At 41.1% G+C, this 19,350-nt stretch overlaps 1 protein-coding gene across 10 annotated transcripts in view; it reads right to left on the bottom strand.

Moving 5' to 3' along the window:
- The window catches only part of slit2 (slit homolog 2 (Drosophila)), a 104,094-nt gene that overhangs the window by 4,383 nt on the left and 80,361 nt on the right, over positions 1 to 19,350 (bottom strand). For 4 of the 10 annotated variants that reach the window (XM_086295786.1, XM_086295779.1, XM_086295780.1 and 1 more), the window contains 13 exons: positions 18,092 to 18,255; positions 17,684 to 17,716; positions 16,190 to 16,314; positions 15,777 to 15,874; positions 12,994 to 13,133; positions 9,302 to 9,325; positions 5,562 to 5,655; positions 4,752 to 4,889; positions 4,167 to 4,407; positions 1,501 to 1,631; positions 1,249 to 1,403; positions 600 to 954; positions 270 to 484 (listed from right to left, as the gene is read on the bottom strand). In XM_086295786.1, the coding sequence (XP_086151912.1) occupies positions 270 to 484; positions 600 to 954; positions 1,249 to 1,403; positions 1,501 to 1,631; positions 4,167 to 4,407; positions 4,752 to 4,889; positions 5,562 to 5,655; positions 9,302 to 9,325; positions 12,994 to 13,133; positions 15,777 to 15,874; positions 16,190 to 16,314; positions 17,684 to 17,716; positions 18,092 to 18,255 (1,913 nt within the window). Of the gene's footprint in view, positions 1 to 22; positions 67 to 269; positions 485 to 599; positions 955 to 1,248; positions 1,404 to 1,500; positions 1,632 to 4,166; positions 4,408 to 4,751; positions 4,890 to 5,561; positions 5,656 to 9,301; positions 9,326 to 12,993; positions 13,134 to 15,776; positions 15,875 to 16,189; positions 16,315 to 17,683; positions 17,717 to 18,091; positions 18,256 to 19,350 lie in introns of all 10 variants that reach the window. The other 6 variants (XM_086295783.1, XM_086295785.1, XM_086295784.1 and 3 more) reach the window with 4 other exon arrangements.

Here is a 19,350-nt window from a genome sequence, read left to right as displayed (position 1 = left end):
ACATGCGATCAGATGGTCTCACCTGAGTAACCCCTCGTGTGGGATTAAGAGGAGGCTCAGGAGATGCTGAGTTGAAAAAGCGACAGGTTAGAAGCGTCAGTGCAGAGAGATTAAACACTTTGAGACACACGCTGCTGAGACACTTTAAAGAGAGTTAGCAAGTAACAGAGAAGCTCAGACTTTGTTAAAAGAAGCCCACTGGAGTATTAGATTATTATTTTTAGAAGAATTAAGGTAGTGTACCGAACAGGCATCCGTGTTTCGCTTACCTCTGTCACACGCCTCTCCTGTATATCCGCTGTTACACTCGCAGTATGCCTTGCCCAGGCCTGACACTCTACATTTGCCATGTTTGCAGCGAGACAGGCTGCAGGGGTTAGCTGCATCCTGGTCCTGCTCATCACAGAGGACACCAGCAAAGCCAGGCTGGCAGCGGCAGGAGTAGGAATAGGAGTTGATTGGGATGCAGGTACCGTGGATACACCTGTAGGGTGGAAGAGGGAAATACAGAACGTAAAGAACTGGACAGACAAATCGTGGTCTCTCTTTGAGAGCCATTGCACTAGCTGTGGTTTTAGACGAAGCGCAGAAACACTCACTTGTTGCCATCACAGGGGTTGCTAACTTGCTGGTCACACAAAGTTCCCGTCCAGCCTGCGTGGCATGTACAAGTGAAACCGCGGTGTCCAGTTGGGTGGCAGTCACCTTGGACGCAGGCCCCTCTCTGGCACGGCTGACAGCCCGGCTCCACCCCATTGCCCAACCACTTTCTGGTGGTACTCTGGGTGGTTCCAGATCCTGGGAGCCCCGCTTCAAGCCCAGCTCCTAGATCCTGGAGCTTCCCGTTGATGTAGAGGTTACGGAGGCAGCCATGGAAGCTCGTGCCGTTACGGCCACCCGAGCTGTGCTGTAGAGCCGACAGACCGCCAGAAGCCGAGGCTCGCTCTGGCATCCCTGCATGAAGACAGAAGTATCTCAGCGCCTCATTTAAGATGATTAAAGATCATCTTAATTATATTTTTGTGTGTATGGAAATAAAATCAGGTCCAAACTCAACGTGAAAGCTTTTTATGACTTGATGCTTCACACCTAGCCTCTGGCCACCTGTACATAATGTTTAAATCCAAGTATTTATACTATAATTTGTATTAAGTATAATTATTATTATTAAGTATTACGATATCTATCTGTTCTACAACACTTACACAGACACAGCCATTAAGAATATACATAGCGCTGAGTCCTTACCTCCCACATAAAGTGGAGAATCTATATTGAGTGTGGACTGCTTGTTGAGGGAGTTGATGGATTTGGGCGGCCCGCCATCGATGGACAGAGACAGAGTCTGATCTGATGCTACTAACTCCACGGCATGGAAATTACCATCATTCACTGTCTCCACACTGAGAGCGAGAGAGAGACACGAGGGAGAAATTCACTTCAGACATCTGTATCATCCATCATGTGAACGTGGAGCCAGGGAACGGGCTTTCTGTATACCTGTATATAGCAGAAGGAGGATAGGATCCAGTGTCGTAGCTGACCCTGAGGCGTCCCCTGTACAGCTCCATGGCAATGTGATCATTATCCCCTTTATACAACAACACGCCACTGTCCTCATCGGTAGCAATCTGAAAACACAGCAGGATCGCCATGTTAGTGGCCTACAAGTGCACATAGTTCTTTTCACCTGCTGTAAGAATTGTCAACAAAAAACAAGTAAGTCATTTTCAGGTATATGTACTTTAGTTGTGTATTTATTTTTCTGAAAACTTATCACTTTTACTTCCTATGTGTACACAAATATCTCTGCTTTTACTCCTTACATTTTCAAAACAAACTTTAGCTTTCAGATATTTAAGGGGAGTTATTATTTCAAGTCACTGCACAGAATATCTATAGATCTTTTATAACTCTGTACTCTGGGGTTAAAGCAGGCCAAGACATCCACGTTTGTGCAGATGTCTGTAAGTTGTGGTCGGAGTACATCAGCATCTAGCGAGCATAAAGGAAATAATGTTTTTAAGGTTCACAGCTCAGCTCCACAAACATCAGCAAACACTCAAACTGTTTGTGTGCAGTTTGTCACACAGTGTGTTGCTAGCTAAAGGTTCAGCTGCTGTATTTCCTGGATAGAGAAAAGAATGAAAGCTAACTTCACTCTGAGATGGAGAAAGATTGAAGACAGACATTATTTCTAAAATGAAGGACTGGAAAGTTAAAGATTTACTTATATTTATATTCAGTTCGGCTCAGCTAATCGCAGCCTGAACACAAAGAAAATCTAGTTATGCTCAAAATAAAAATGATTTCTAAGTGATTATTTCCCCCACAGCCCAACCTGCTAAATCTCACTTTAACCTGAGAATATACTCTTTCTGTTTAGTTGTGGAGGCTGAATCATCTGCAATACAGGCAAAGCAAATTCTACATCACAGCTGTTCAAATTAAAAACAATATCATTAGAGTTTAAATTGAAATAAACTTTGCCTTCCTCTTACTTCACTCTCACTTGGGTAAAGAGATCAATTTTTAAACACAAGTATCTGCATCTTCAACTTAAACAAAGCATGTGTGTACTTCTGTGACCCCTACTTATACCTGCCTACTTAAACCTGAAATTAAATCAGCATCACAAACTTGTTGTGAGAGTTCCTGTTAATACGTGCATTCACATAATTTCAGCTACTTTAACTCTGTTTTGTTTGGTTTCTCTAGAAGAGAAATTGAAAGGCAAACCTGATGGTTGGTGTTGCTGCTGTGATCTAAATGTATGCTAATACATGAGGAGCACAAACTGGAGATGAATCTTTACAAACCCCTGAAGGAAATCTGACTCTTTAGCAGCTAAGCGCTCCACTATGTTCACCAGCCAGTCACTAACTGTGTCTGCATGCCACTGAGAGTTTAATGATAAATATTCTGACACAGTGAAATTATAAAATCTGATGGGAGGCACAGATTGTCATGGACCACAAGGCTACATGTGTTTTTGTTTTTGCTCTCTCTCTCTCCTTGGCCGCTCCGCCTGGGCGGAGCTCATTGCGGCCTCCCGCCCTTGGCCCACACACCTGTTTGCTATTATGTTGCCATTACGTGATGCCATTTAAGGCCGGGACACAGACCTTCTCATCGCTGGATGATTGTGCAAGAGGCGTTAGTGATCCTTTCTAGCTTTTGTGAACATAGCTTGTGTAAAATCCGTGACTTTGTGTAATCCGCCTTTCCCGTGTGACAGTTTTCCCCAGAGAGTGTGTGTGTGTGTGTGTGTGCGCTGTATAACACATGACCTCCCAAAAAACAACAAAAAAAATTCCCTAATGCCATGAGTTTTCTCAATAAATAAATAATTAAGGGATGAAGGAAGAGAGAGGTGCTTTTAGATATTTTCCAGCAATATTTTCTGTTTTTTTTGGAATAAAGATCTGGTACTATAACTTTATGAATATGGACTCTCAGGAGTGTAGCTCAAGTTAACACAAAATTACAGATGCTCGAAGTCTCTAAAATATTTGGATGTCTGTAGAAACCAAACGTTCACAGGTAGGGGACTGATTTTTAGTTTACAGCTTTGCATATTCAAGGCATGCAACATTCTTTAAAACAGTGCCAATCAGATGAATGGATTCACAGGTATATAGACACACAGACTCATTTTTCCAGTATGAAACTGTTATTATTTGTTTATTTAAGAAAACCAGTCATAAGAGCTGTAAGCAAATCTGTGATGGCCAGGTGGGGCCTTTCTTTTAAATTTCATGATTTGAGATGAAGCTTGTTTCCACCACTGTGAAAAAGCAGAACGTAATCAAAATCTTGAGCTATTGTGTTGAAATGTGACTGAATAACTCAAAATTTCAAGTTATTTTCTCAGAAGTTAGAGTTACTACATTAAAGCTTTGAGATAAAAAAGACTTCATTACAAAAGCTGTTTTTTTTTTGTTGTTTTTAAGAAAATAGTAGATCATTTTAAATATAAATTATTTAAGTGTGTTGTTGTGTGCTGGTTTTTTTTGGTAAAACTGACCGGTGACTCTGTTTACTCTGAGGGGTCACAAGCTCAAAAAAAGTTTGGAAACATTTTCATTTCAAAAATTTCAAAAATATTTCACCTGAAATGAAACGAAGCAAAAGTGCAGAGCTGCATTTAATTTAAAGAAGGTCACCTGCAGGCTGATGTTGGTCTGTGGTGAGAGGAGACTGGAGGGCAGCTGCAGGTACGACTCGCGGTTGACGAAGTTGACACTGGCGAGAGTCTCACAGCGCTCTCCCTCGTAGCCGTGGAGACACTGGCAGCGGGGGTCTGATCCCACAATGACGCACTGTGCCCCGTTGAGGCACTCGTGGTTGTCACAGGGGCTGGTGCGAGGAAGGACCATCGGAGGAGAGAACTCGCAGAATAACCCACTGAAACGCACATTGTAACACACGTGGAATACCGTAAGAGTCCAGATCATTCCCTTTATTTGTTCCTTTTATAATTATTATCAGTTTGTGGTACGGCTGCTAGAACATACAAGCTTAAAAACATACTTCTTCGGTGCTTTCAGTTACAGTTGGATTTTTCATCATTTCAAATGTGAAAGTTAGACAAATCCAAAGTCCAAAAAATACCACACTGTACTATTACTCCAGGGACCTTGAGAAAAATAGTATGTTGATCTCAATAACTGACAATACACACCAGGGGGAGCTCCTCATATATCAAAAACTGTTGGCATGTGTGACTTCCTCTGTGGTGCGCAGCTCACCTGTACCCTTCTGGACAGATGCAGGTGTATCCATTGACGGCATCGATGCACTGACCGCCATTCTGACACTTATTCTCTTCACAGTCGTCATAATCCAGCTCACAGTGCTCACCGATGTATCCTGGAATGCACTCACACCTAAAATGAACACACACACACACACACACACACACACACACACACACACACACACACACACACACACACACACACACAGAAATGCTTGTTGTTACTGGACTCGCAGGGATACAGCTGTTCTTTGTGGCTGCCTGTGGTTAGATTTGCTCTAATTGCATGTGGAAGATTTCCTTAACAATAAAAAGAAAACATGTCAATTGCTTCGTGACCCAGACAGTCCACAAATCCTAGAGAACACAAACTAATCTAATTTTTACATGATGTCAAACTGCCTCACAGAGCACATCCAGACGTAATTACACTGACCACAGCGCACACAAGCAAGGGAGCAAGGGAGTAAAAGTACAGATAAAATCTCGCCAGGGAACCTTACTAGGGAGCCAAAATCACATTCCCAACACCTCCCATCCACACATGCAAACACACACACACACACACACCATTTCTCTGCTGGGAAAAATCTGGAACTCAATTATTTCTGTGTGAAAAATATAAGTATTCAAATCATGCAGGAGAGAAACAAGAACCACTACTTGCATACTCTAATATCTGCATATTAGTTTATACAGGAGTGTGTGTGCGTACGTGTGCGTAAGCGTGCGTGCGTGTGCGTGCGTGCGTGTGCGTGCGTGCATGTGCGTGCGTGCATGTGCGTGTTTCCAGTCTACTCACTTGTATCCCTGAGGAATCAAAATGCACTTTGAGTCGTGCTGACATGGGTTCAGCTCTGGGGCACAGAAGTCCAGTTTCTCTTCACACAGCTCCCCTAGGAACACACACACACACACACACACACACACACACACACACACACACACACACACACACACCTCATCACTTTTTAAATTCTTTGCACAGTATTAACGATAAAGTGAAATGAAAACATAAAACACATCAATATTTTAACTTCGTTGTGGTTTGTTTTTTTCTTTGTGTGTGTTTGTGTGTCAGTTGAATGGGTGCTTGGTCTCATGATGGATGACTCTCTTGTGGCCAGAATCAACACAGTGGTCCGATAAATGATTTCAGTGCTGGGAATCTTGATGCTCCAGAGAGTATCCTGATCTTCCTGAAACTCTGAACTCCAAATGAATCACTGATGAGGGAATAAACCAGTTTCCTTGACTCCTGAAGTCCACGCTGGGAATAATTACACAACCCTCTAGGGATTAATAAGTATAAGCGTGAAACAGCAGGAGATGTTTGTGCTTTTAAGCCCTTCATTTAGACAGTGATTTCTTTCGCTCACGGACTTAAAAGCAGTCAGACTTGCTTAATGCATATAAAATGTTGTTTTTTAACAATTCACATTTCAGTAACAATAGTTATTCATCTGATACATGTTTTTGGTGCAACCACTTAGTTTACCTACTGTCTGAAATATGTAAATTTAGCTCTTCTCAATTTAAGGCCAGCCTCCCTTTGAGCCTGCTGATTGGCTGACCATCCCAAACAGCAGGTGGGTGGGGATTCTGCACTCAAAGACAGAGCTGTCTGACTGAGATGATCATATTAGGATTATCTCTTCCCCTTTCCAAACAGTTCGGTATGACAGAAAAGCATAATGGCTTTAAAAGAAAAGCTGTCATTACAGTTTTTTACAGACGCTAGGACACATTTCTCAATACTTAGGTCACGTTTGCAAAACTCCTCACACAGTGAGCACAACAGAAGTCTATGTGGGCTAAACTGAGGACCAGTTATCATTGTTTTGGCACAAAATGCATTCAATGACTACATCTCTCAAATTTCATGAATCATCTTCTCACTCAGACACAACAACTGCCAAAAAGCTTTGTACGGACAGGACATTTTGCATGTGCTTACATACTGTTTTCAAAACTGTTAAACTCATGGCCAAAACAATAACACAATGCAAAACTTGAAAAGACAGCAAAATCCAACGGCAATATTTTATTGAAACATATTTTAAATCTAACAATGCAGTTTAACCAGCCACAGCTGATTCTCATTGTAGATGAACATCTACACTGGTGTTACTCCTTCAATTTTTCAACTCCTTCAATTCTGGCAGCCAGAAGATTCTTTCCTAGGTGTGTTGCCCTAGATGACATAAGATGTGATGTGGATGAGAACCTGTGGCCAAATAGGGAAGACCGAGTAGATTAGCATTACTATTGTATGTGTATCAGTGGATGGTGTGTATACAAATTCTTGTATTTTGGGATTACTTAGTGCAAAAAAATAAAAATACATAAACATAAATACATGATGTCTGATTCATTCCAGTAACATATATTGAAATTATAAACAGAGATGTGTCCTTGTTTTACACAGGAAAACACTGTGTAATGCTACATGTTGTTAGTGTTTTTTAGGTCATTGTTTTGTGGGTGACAAAGTGTGTTTGTCGGCTGTCAACCTTTGCTAGTGTTCTGGAGGAATGTGTTCATTTGAGACCTGAATGAAGTGTTTTGGTAGTTGTAGTGCATTTTGAATGTGAAATGAACTGCTTTGCCAGGCTGAGGGTCAGTTAGGAGAAATGTGTGAAGAGTTTTGCAAAAGTGACCTAAGTATTGAGAAATGTGTCCTAGCGTCTGTAAAAAACTGTAAGAGAGCTGTTAAAAGACTGTGAGTACTTGCTTGTTTACTTTGATGGCTTCTTATTTACATGTGAGTTTTTGTCACAATATCACAATCTAGATGTGATAAATATTGGTCTATTCCCCCCACGACTTTTTAGGATGTGAAATGAGCTCCAGAGAAGCCTCAAAGGTCCTGTCGTATGTGTAGAAATGAACCTTGAGCCAAACATTACTCAGTGGCAAAATACTCACCACGTTTTATTTCAGGCAATTTAAACATTTAGAGCTGTATAAACTGTTTGTTTTTTGTTCACATTAAGAAAGCTGCAAAGGAAATAATAGAGCAGATGGTGCAGTGGCAGTATAACATAGTTTTATGTGTTAAAATATCTTTTTCATACACCAGAGGACCAGTTTGTTTAATTTTTAGAAATCATTACACTGTGGTTGAAATGCATGCAAACCATAAGCCTGAAAGGAAGTTTTTAGTTCCTTAAAAAGGAACTTTGGGTGGTTAATGTACAGTACAATACTGTGCAAAAGTCTTGAGTCACCCATCATTTCTTCACATTTTGCTTCCAGCAGCCAGAGTTTCTGAAGCCAGAAGTAATTTTTGTTTCCAAAGTGTTTTTAATTCTCCGGGCTTTCTGAAATCATCCTTTGGACGCTGTCCACTTGTTTTCATTCAGAAATGTTTTTGTTTTTCAGTTTATTATACAATTTATACTGACCTCTGGATTATTCAAGCATAAAAAAGTACCTAACTCGAGTTACCTATGTGTGTTCTATCACACAAAGAACCAGTTTTAAACTTTATATTTAGGCTTTTGTTACTAACAGACTGTCACAAAACACACTGACATTATAGTCTACGAAAAATGCCAAAGACGACACACTCTGACAGGCATGAAAAGGTGCAGGTCCACCAACAAAAGCAAACCCAAATTTGAAATTTTTGGTTAAAATCTTTGTCAGTAGGTACAGAGGAGATCAGGAAAGAGGTACAACAGTCTGTATTCTAAGTTCTGTTGGTGCCTGTTTTAATAAATCTCTGCACCTTTCTCTTGTTTTATATAAACATAAAGAAATGAGTGGTAGCCCAGGACTTTACATACCACTTTAGATATTTACGTTACAGAAAGCAGACTGGCTTATTGTCCCAGACTTTCATTCCTAGGTGTGGAACATTAAAATGACCTTTATTAAAAAGATAAGATGTAACTCAGTATGTTTTTGTTATGGTCCAAAAAAAGACTCAAACAAACTCAAATGGCTCTTAATATAACTCCTTCAATACCAAAAGCCTCCATTGTTCAACCAAACAGCTTTAAAAGCATTAAACACGCACGTTTGAGTCTATTTCAGTCTATCGTACAATCAAACAAATACTCACAGGACCCCCAAATGTTCCGCTGAAAATAGTCGGCACCAAATGCACCATTTAAGTAAATCTGGATAATAAGTACAATGTGTGACTGTTTAGAAAATTAGCCTTCTTTTAAAACTAAAAAATATATATTTTGATTGTTCTGGAGGAGTGGATGGAATAAATGTAGTCTAGATGTTAGTAAGTTTGGGTATTTTAATGGGATTTCTACTTTCTAAAAATATAGATTATTGCCAGTTCCTCTAATTTCAGCTCATTCAACTGGAATGGTCATCACATGTATGCGTGAAGCAGCAAGCAGTATAACCACAGAAATCTGAGAGTGGTCTTTTTATACATCAAAGACATGCACTGCTAACACGGAGCACGACTGCATACAGTATGGTGAATCTGTAGCATTCCCGTGGATAAAGCACAGGAAATGAGGGAAGTTAGGAAGGAGAGAGGGACAGAAAGGACAGAGAGAAGAACAGACTAACCTCTCTCCACCTCATTGGTAGCAGCTGCAACCACAAAAAAGATGACAGATGATAGAAAGCAGAGCAAGATGGGAGAAAAGACACAGGACAGCAAAACACAGAAAGACAGAGAGAGAACACCGCCACATAAGTTAGCACTCAGAGATGATTAGCACAGTGCAAATGCAGACAAACAAGTAGCAACAGATCAGCGTTAGTCAGATAAAACATTTATCTTTTGTGACCTCTCTGTAATGATAGAAGACTTTTTGTGGGAGATATATTCATGCTGACTATTTCTGGAATAAAGAGTTTGTTTTCCATTTTCTAGACAGCTTCTATACGTCTACAGTTTGGATAATGTCAGTGTTAGTAAGGCGATAAAGGAGAGAAAAGAAACTTTCAGTTTGGTAAAAAAAATCAAAAGTAAAGGTTTTTGATTGAATCAAGTTGCAGCCATAAAACTCAGGCAACCCTTCCAATGAAAATAGGTCAAAAAACCTTTCTGATTTAAATTTGGCTAATCTTTCCATCCAAGTGACCGAGGTCGCTCCATAATGTAGTGGTCGACACATTTGCTGGGTAGGCAAAAGGTTGCTAGTTCCATTTCAGTCAGAGTGTAAAACTCTTCCAAATCAAACACACCCAGAGCCTTGTGAAAATGGAACAGCTGAAAGGTTGACATGGCGGTGTGATGGTTACCACATTGCCTCACAACTCTGTGCAGAGTTAGCATGCTCTCCATGTCTGCCTGGGTTCTCTCCGAGTATTCTGGCTTCTCCCCACAGTCCAAAGACATGGACTGTGGGAGGATTGGTGATTTTAAATTGCACATAGATGTGACTGGTTGTCTGTCTTTATGTATTAGCTCTGGAGCTGAGTGTCAGCTGGTCCAGGGTGTACCCTGCCTCTTGCCCTCTGACAGCTGGGATAGGCTCCAGCCTTCTTGTGACCCTGAATTGGATAAGTGGCAGAAAATGAATGGGACACTCTTCTTGTTCTAACCTGAGGACTTGTGTCCCTGCTGTACAGAGTGGATGTCATTGTAGTCTAAGGAGCTCGGAAAGAAAAGAGTCTTCTTCTTTAAGTTTCCTTGAAGAAGTTTCACCTCTCATCCAAGAAGCTTCTTCAGTTCTAAGAGCAACTGGTGGAGAGTCCCAGCCCTAGTGGGGGTGTTCCTAAGAAGGTCATGGACCCCCTATTGATCCTCTGCCTAATTACTCAAGCCAAGGTGTGAAAATGGGTGTGGGTCACAATCAGCCAAGGTTTCGGGTGAACTCATTGTGAGACCTTGCCCCAACCTGTTATGTGGCTTGCTGAGAACAAATAACCCAAGATGTGAGTGGATGTTAACCTTGGATGGTCTTAGAAAAAGTACCCCTTATGAGGTCCTAGAGCCAAAAATCGACCACGCCATAAAAAGTGCTATAAAAAGATTATACATTAATATTTTTTTCCACTTTAAATTAGCCAATCTTTTAGACCTACTTCTCCTTGAAATATACATCTAAAGTTTTAATTATATTTTGCGGATTTTAACCCTCTATATCCTGGTTTTGTCACATGAGCGCACGGCTTTTTTTGGCGAAAAAAATGAAAAAATGAAATATTTTCCATAAAATAAATTTGAAAGTTATATTTTATTGTACTTTTAATTAGGCCTTTAGATGGTTCAAAGATTGGCACCAACATACATTTTGACCTGCCATTATTTTTTTTGCAGGAGCACATTTAAAAAAATGCATCCACCTTTATGAATAAGGACAATTCCCCAAAAGGTGCTATAAAAAAATTATATATTCATATTTTTTTTTCACTTTAAATTGGTCAGACTTTTAAAACTACTTCTCCCTGAAATATTCATATAAAGTTTTAATTATATTTCGCGGATTTTAACCCTTTATATCCCGGTTTTGTCACATGAGCGCACGGCTTTTTTGGCGAAAAAAACGAAAAAATGAAATATTTTCCATAAAATACATTTGAAAGTTATATTTTATTGTACTTTTAATTAGGCCTTTAGATGGTCCAAAGAATGGCACTAACATTAATTTCGATCGACTTGGTTTTTTTTTTTCGCAAGAGCAGAAAATAGTCTCCAGGCGGCCAGCCCTGCTACGTTAAGCCGAAAGCAGTGCCTTATTCCGGTGTAACTCTCTACCATCACCGGGGGCATGTTGGGTCGGAGTCCTTTCTCCAGCACACACGCCGATACCACGTGACAACAAATACGTCATTTCCTGTTGATTGAAAAAAAAATGCACCCTCTCGCCAACCTGGGGACCAAAAAATGGTCCCGCCCGATCAGCGGGCGAAGCCGCTGCTGCACGCCGGGAATCAGGCTTCATTTTCCGCAGGTCTGTCTAAGCAGCCCGCTGTTTTCCAGCAGGGGTCAAATGTGAAGCAAGGGCGCCACCTGGTGGCCAAATAAAAAAATTACAATTCTAAGGTCCTGACTACAGAACGAAAACGAAACTTAAGCCATCACCACTACGTTAATGGTAATAATTGTGCAGTGAAAAATAGCGTTTATAATGGGTTTCAATGGGGCGATTTATGGCTCTAGCGCGTCATGTGTATGCCGGTTTGTAGCTTAGCCACTTTAAGCTAATCTAATAAACGGAGACTGCAATTCTAAAGAAAAAAGAAAAAAAAAAGGGTTGGAAGGTTTGGCTATATTCTATTCAACACAGTGAAAATGGCCAAATATTAAAAAACGCTGTGGATGAAAAATGGCTCCAGTACCATCCAAGGTTAAGGTGTCTGGTAAGGGATCTCAAAACTGGATTATAGATGGCAGACAATTGGTATCGTAAGATACCCCCTCTGTTCAGAGATGGATGAAAGGTGAAACGTCTTCAAGAAACTTAAAGAAGTCCAGACGCTTTTCTTTCCAAGCTCCTCAGACGTGTCCTCCAGTACTGGAAGTGTCTGGAGAATACAAAGACACAGACAGGCTGGTGTGCTGGTGTGGCCAAAAACTGTTTTCACAGCACCACACTTCAGGTTGTTTATGCTTATGAAGTCTCCCCCAGAGGCCTTAAGATACAACAGCAGAACTTCTCACTGACAGTCATGTTGCACAACCTTCAGAAAACTGCTGCTTGGCAGGTGATTGTCCTCAGATTAAAATTTGGGTCAGTTTGACAAAGAAGTTGATGTTGATGCCTGTGCGGTTGCGTGGTCCATTGTGAACACATAAAAGGGGTCAGCGTATTTTAAGCAGCCACTGATTTGTCTCATTTTGCAACTCTTGAAGGCAGGATTTTCAAAATTTAAGCCAGAAATGATTTTCACTCTTTACGGGCTGAGTGGCGTAACACTTTGATTGACTCCCAAGGTGCACTTTGGTAAGAAATTTCAAGTCACTGAGCCACAAAATTCTGTTATTCATGCCTCTAAGCATAATATTGTATGGTACTTTGTTTTCAGATGCTCTAATTTGTTCCTCTGACACACCTCTTCTCTGTGGTAATGGTGGCCTGTCTCTATGGGTACTGCAGTATTTTAGTGGCCGACATCATGCAAAAAAAATAAGAACACAACACTGAAGTAACTAAAGCTGATGGCTATGACACAAACCTACAGGATCCCTGCATTATCAGGGAGAGTCCTGTATTTCTGTGTTTAAAGAAATAAATAAAATAGGAATACAGAACGGGGAAAACATGCCAGCCTCCAACATCGGCTCCTTCTTCGTTCGTGATTGTTACCTGTGTATTCTGGTGAGCACATGCATGTGTAGTTGTTGATTCCATCAACGCAGGTGGAGTTATTCTCACAGTCGTTATCTTCACAGTCGTCAATGTTGATCTCACACGCGTCACCTTCGAAGCCCTCCGGACACACACACCTGAGATCAAACACGGAAAGATGCAAGCGCTCATAAATAGGTGGATAAACACCTGTAGGGTCACATACACTACACTGAGCTCTAACATTAATGTAACTATTGATTCATCCTTATTAGATTAACAACAGACAGGATTTACAGAAGGGAAATCCATCGATTTTTCATCTATGATAAGATGAAGAGAGCAAATATTTGGTAAATTATCCCGAAAATAAAAAAAACAATTATTTTAGTAATTTTGTTGAAAAAATAAAGGTTGCATTGGTGTGCTTAAACTTTAATTTCTTGTTAGCTTGCCAGGACAAAAAACTGTAGAAAAGAGTCAGAGATGAATAACTAATGATTCAATGCAAAGTGGTGTATACAAACCTAGAGAGCTCAAACAGGTGAGTGAAGAAAAAACACTCATCATCAGCATCCTAGGCCTATAAGGAAGGATTTGGGATCACCTGATATAGCCCTAACTATAAGCTTTATCAAAAGGCAAAGTTTTAGGGTTAATCTTAGAAGTAGAGAGGATATCTGTCTCTCGAATCCAAAACTGGGAGCTGGTTCAACTATTTTTAAACACCCTTGAAACTACAAATAAGCCTGCAGCCTGAGAGTGAAGTGCTCTATTGGGGGTATATGGTACTATGAAGTCTTTAGGATAAGATGGGGCCTGAATGTGATGAGAAAGATTTTAAATTTGATTCTGGATTTAACAGGAAGTCAACGAAGCGACGCTAACATGGGAGGAATATGCTCTCTTTCTAGTCCCTGTCAGTATTCACGCTGCAGCATTTGATCAACTATAACCAGAGACACAGAGGCAGCATTAGCACACAGCTGGGAGTTTCATCCCATGATTTTATTCAGAGCAGCCCCTCGTGGGTATATAAATACATTTTACATATAATTTAGGTCCCATCGCACACACTATCAAGCTTCATACACAGGCGTGTTCGGCTGTTCTCGCCAATACTCTCAGTGGCCTCAAACAGACATCAGGTAGGGATTTTCTGCCCAGTGTGGGGATGATTGTAAGCAGTTGATTACTACTGAATAATTGCCAATATATTCAGCAACTAATTTTGTGTGGGTGGACAATTTTATTGAGTAATCATTGCAGCTCTAATAGCAAACATTGCACGAATGTGGGGACCTGTGAATATCAGACATATTTAATATCCCCTCCGTCCCCACCCCACCCCCTCACTGACACACACACAGACAGACACACACACATAAACAAACACACCTACACACACACTATCCATGCATGCTGCTCATAACGGCAGAGTCAGCTCCATCTACATATCCCCAGAAGAGAGTCATTATTCTGTTAACGTGAGCGTGCCTCAACTCTGTAACTACTACTCAGGTTTATTACAACACTCTCTCTATGACACACACACACACACACACACACACACACACACACACACACACACACACACACACACACACACACACTGAGAGCGCTATATTATGGGTCTAATAAAGAGCTCTTATGCGGCACACACTCGGGTGGATTAATATCTCATTATATAGTCGGCGACAGCTCTTCACGATGAATATTCCACCCCCTGTGCTGGAGAGGGAAAAGAAATCATACACCGATGGAAATACGGACATAAATGGACAAGAAACGGCAGCAGAGGATACGGAGAGAGGGCAAAGAAATGGAGGACAACAAACGGGAGGAGCTGGGGTTTCTTAAATCATCTGCGTACGTTGTTAAGATCTGCTCGGAACGAGCACACAAACAGGCATTAGCTTCCCTACAGTTAACACTAAATAGACTAATGAAGAAAGTTCTCACAGCGGGTCTGTCCACTTTGCTCTGGAGACACAAAAGAACCAGTCTCCTGAGCCATTCGCCTCCCGTAACTTCATCACCACCTCTAATTACCGGTGCAGCATCACTGATGGAGGAATCAGCTGAGAAACCACAGATTACCTGCACGTGTGCTCTCTTGCTATCTGATCGGTGATGTATGGTGTTCTGGATGGTTGGTTTTATGAACAGATGCTTTGCGGTAACACAGTTATTGATGTTTATTTGTATTTTCGCTCAGCTCCATCATCTTCCAAGAATGAAACAGCCATAAATGTTCTGTTATTCTGAAAAGGAAGTTTTACTTTAGCACCTTGAGCACATGTCCTCTAGCTCTATCCCCCTAATCCTTACAAAACACTACTTAAAATGTATAAAGTTAAGTACCACCGAGTACACCGAGGGGCCTGTAGCACATAGAGGACTACAGATACTGGAGTTAGAATACTATTGTATGAAATGTTCAAAAGAGAGGTCAGAACTGATGCAAGTGAGGCTCTGACATTGCAGTTCCTTTAAAAAATGTTTGATCCATTAATGCGTTTTCTTGGATTTCCCATAATGCAATGCGCCCCATCAGGTAAATGCTCACATCTTTCAGATGTAACACGGCAATGCTTTCTTTTTTGTCCCAGCCAGTTTCATCATCAGAGTCCACTTTAAAAAGCTCTCTCCAGAGCCTCACAGGTGGAGTAGTACCTCCTGATACACAACAGGTGGATATTTGTGTGTGAATTAAGGAAAATGTCTCTTTAACATAACTTGCGGGTAAACTGACGGTCAAGACTAACCAGGTTGGATAAAATATCTCGAATGTCTCTCACCAAAAGTTGCTGCCTTCTCCTTCTTTCAGGTGGCAGGTTCCACCGTTCTGGCATGGGTTACTGATACAGGCGTGAATGGGTTCGTCACAGTTTTGGCCCTGCGTGCACAACACAAACACACATATGTTCAGCGCTCTCAAACAACAAAAGCTTCTTAAAATTTCCACCTATTGCATCAGTTGACTTTGAAAGTGTTGTCTCTTATCCCTACACTCGGTCACAGATGTATTCATCTGGCTCACGCAGGAATAATCTTTCTACGTGTCTGTATGTGTTTGTACTCTGCATGAGTTTTGAAAGATAAGAAGTGTTGTCTCATGGGTGTGTTTTTTTTTCTACCAGTGAGTGATTATAAAAGATGCTTTGAAAGAGCAGGTGAATATGATTCCTTTTGCTTTCTATGCTGGGTGTACCTTAAATCCATAAGGGCAGGTGCAGCGGTAGTAGTGCACAGGGTCATTGGCACATGTGCCGTCGTTCTTGCAGGGGTTGGACAGGCAGGGATCACACTTAGCCTGGATATTTATATCCACTGGGCCTATATGGTGCACCAATCCACACAAATAAAACATATACACAGGAGAGATGATTAACAATGCATAAAATTTGGCACATTGGAGAGTAGGAACACTGACTCGATTTACACAGAGGGCTGTACATTATTAGGCAGCTGCAAAAGCTTCAAATGTCAACTTTTTCTGCAGAAGACAAGGATGGTGATTTTTACCCTGCATTCTATATACACTTACTGGTCACTTTATTAGATACACCTGTTCAATTACTCGTTAAGGCAAATATCTAATCAGCCAATCATGTGCAACTCAATCCAGGGGCATAGACACAGTCAAGATGACCTGCTTGAGTTCAAATCAAACATCAGAATGGAGAGAAAGGTGATTTAAGTCACTTTGAATGTGAATACTTCAGTCTTTCCCAAACAGCCATTTCTATGGTTTACAAAGGATGGAACGAAGAAGAGAAAAGATTCAGTGAGCTGACGCTCTCTGGACAAAGATGCCTTGTTGATGCCTGAGATCAGAGGAGAATGGTCAGACTGCTTCAAGCTGATAGGACGGCAGCAGTAACTCAAATAACCTCTCAAATAGCATCTCTGAATGCACAGCATGTCGAACCTTGAAGAAAATGGACTAGGGCAGCAGAAGACCACACCAGGAGCCAGGTTTATGGTTTTAGGGTAAATGGATGGATCCATCCTTCCTTGTATCAGTAATTAAGGCTGGTGGTGTAGGATATTTTCTTGGCACACTTTGGTGTTTAAAATCTTTTCAGCACCACAGCCTACCTGAGTACTGTTGATGACCATGCCTATTCCTTTATGACGACAGTGTATCCATCTTCTGATGATGGCTGCTTCCAAAGCTCAACTAATCTCAAACTGGTTTCATGAATTCACAGTCTCCAAATCTCAATCCAGCAGAGCACATCTGGGTAAAATGGAAGATTCTCATCATGGATGTGCACCCAATAAATCTGCAGCAACTGTGTGATACTATCATGTCGATATGGACCAAAGTCTCAGAGGAATGTTTCCAGCACGTTGCTGAATTTGTGCCACGAAGAAACAAGGCACTTCTGAAGGTAAAAGGGGTCCAACTGTGCACTAGCAAGGTGTATCTAAGAAAGCGTCTGGTTACTTTTACTATGTTGTTTAGTATTATCACGAGGAGGTTTCACTTGCTCATATATTACAAGTATTGCTTGAGAAAGATGACATTTCTTTGCAGAACCATATCATGTACAGAAAACACAAGAACACAATGCTGGTCAGAACATGAGGGAAGGGAAGCGGAGCGGTTCTGACTGAACAGAGAGGAAAACTGGGACGGGACTGTCTCAAACTGGAGAATCTGGGATTGAGTAGAAAATACCATTATAAGATACTTTACCTGGCACCAGAAAACCACAAGGCCCGGGGACTTCTACAGTGCGTCAGTCAGATTAGGTCAAAAATAGATTTCAGTCTTGTGTTCAAAGTTAAGTGATAGAATAAGGTTTCAAGATTAACAGTAGCATTTTTCAAGCATCAAGAATCTCAAGGAAACGTATAGAGTTAGTATATACATGTTAAAATTAACATTAACGTTTTTGCCCAGTGAAAACAATATCACAGTAAGTGTAATATATACATAGTGCTGTTTTGATTTTTGGCAACTTGTGGTCTCCTTTGGGAGTTCTCCTCAAGTGTATGTATGTTTGCTAGCACAAGACCAGACACTGATTTAACTGTATTGTGTCGTTTCTTTGTCTAGCTCCTGGAAAGCATTGTATTGCTGCACTACAATATGTCCATTTACCTGTACAAGTGAACTTCTTGGAGGGTGTGGTCAGTAGAAGTTTGTCCGTCATGTCGCCGGGCCCGGCACAGCGAGCAATGCCAGGCTCCTTATACCCGCTCTTCACCCAGTCTGACAGCCACTGCATGTGACAGTCACAGTACAGAGGGTTGGCGCCCAGAGCCCTGCCAGCCGATTGGACAAAAAGTGAGACAGCAGAAGAAATAACTGGGAGCATTTGAATCATGGTGGTAACAGTGTCACTGTTAGATCAACTTATTTCGGTGTTAAATAAAGTCGACCATGAAGCTTTCGGGAGTGGCGGTGTTTGGATTGTCACTCTGATCCACCCTTTCCTTGTCACGTCTGGTTTCAAAAACCCAAGCTGGTAACAACCACAACCCTCAGCTACAAAACCAAGGGGCGACATCATGGTGGCTACACCATCATTTTATATAAAGCCTTGGGTATTAGAACTGTCTGTTACAAGCACTCTCCATGGTGCTGATCCTTGTGAGCGCCTCACGTAGACTCACCAGGCATCTGCACCCTGTATGACCACGGTGCTTTTTCTGCAGCCTGCTTAGTTTTTTTGATACTGCACTAAAAAATGAGAGCAATACCCAGTGCTCGCACTCTTCCTCTGTATGTCTTTCTCTTTTGTTCATTTCAGCCATGAGATCGTTGTCGAGGCAACACTCAAAGAAAACAACAGTAAAATAAAGTAAAGCAGAACAAAACCTCATTGAATTACATCAGCTTGTTTTCTTTTCAACAAAATATTTCTGCTTCATGGACTTCTCGTTAGAATATATAATCATGACTCTCTGATTTTTCTGCTTCTGCTCTGGGCGTCCTCGTCACAGTGGGAGTGGGCTTTTTATGTTTTGCATTTAATTATTTTAGCAGATTTCCCTGAAAATTCATTAACTACCAGGGGGGAAAATCCCTGGTAATTTGCCCCAAATTACAACACAGTGCATTGTATTCTTCTTATAACTACTATTTAGATTGCTAAGTGGTTAGTATGTGGATCTCACCTGACCGGAAAATATGGATTCTGTTATTGAATGTTTCTGAAAGTGTTGTGATCACACAGCCACACAATGTCCATTTAACATACAAAGACAGATACTCGTATAAAAAACACATTTATGCCATTCAGGCCCACCTTTGTGTAAATTGCATACCTGGCTCATTGTGAAAATTGTTTGTAAACCTCTGAGCTGTGACCGCATATCACCACTGACGCTCTGCTACTCAGCTACAAGAAACAATCC

This window comes from Aulonocara sp. 'chitande type north' Nkhata Bay, linkage group LG6, assembly GCF_057382095.1.
Source record: "Aulonocara sp. 'chitande type north' Nkhata Bay isolate Kocher_YH1m ecotype deep benthic linkage group LG6, A_spYH_male_GT1.1, whole genome shotgun sequence".
NCBI classification, from domain to species: domain Eukaryota; kingdom Metazoa; phylum Chordata; class Actinopteri; order Cichliformes; family Cichlidae; genus Aulonocara; species Aulonocara sp. 'chitande type north' Nkhata Bay.
The sequence above is the reverse complement of the archived record's forward strand: the minus strand, read 5'-3'. Positions and strand labels throughout refer to the sequence as shown.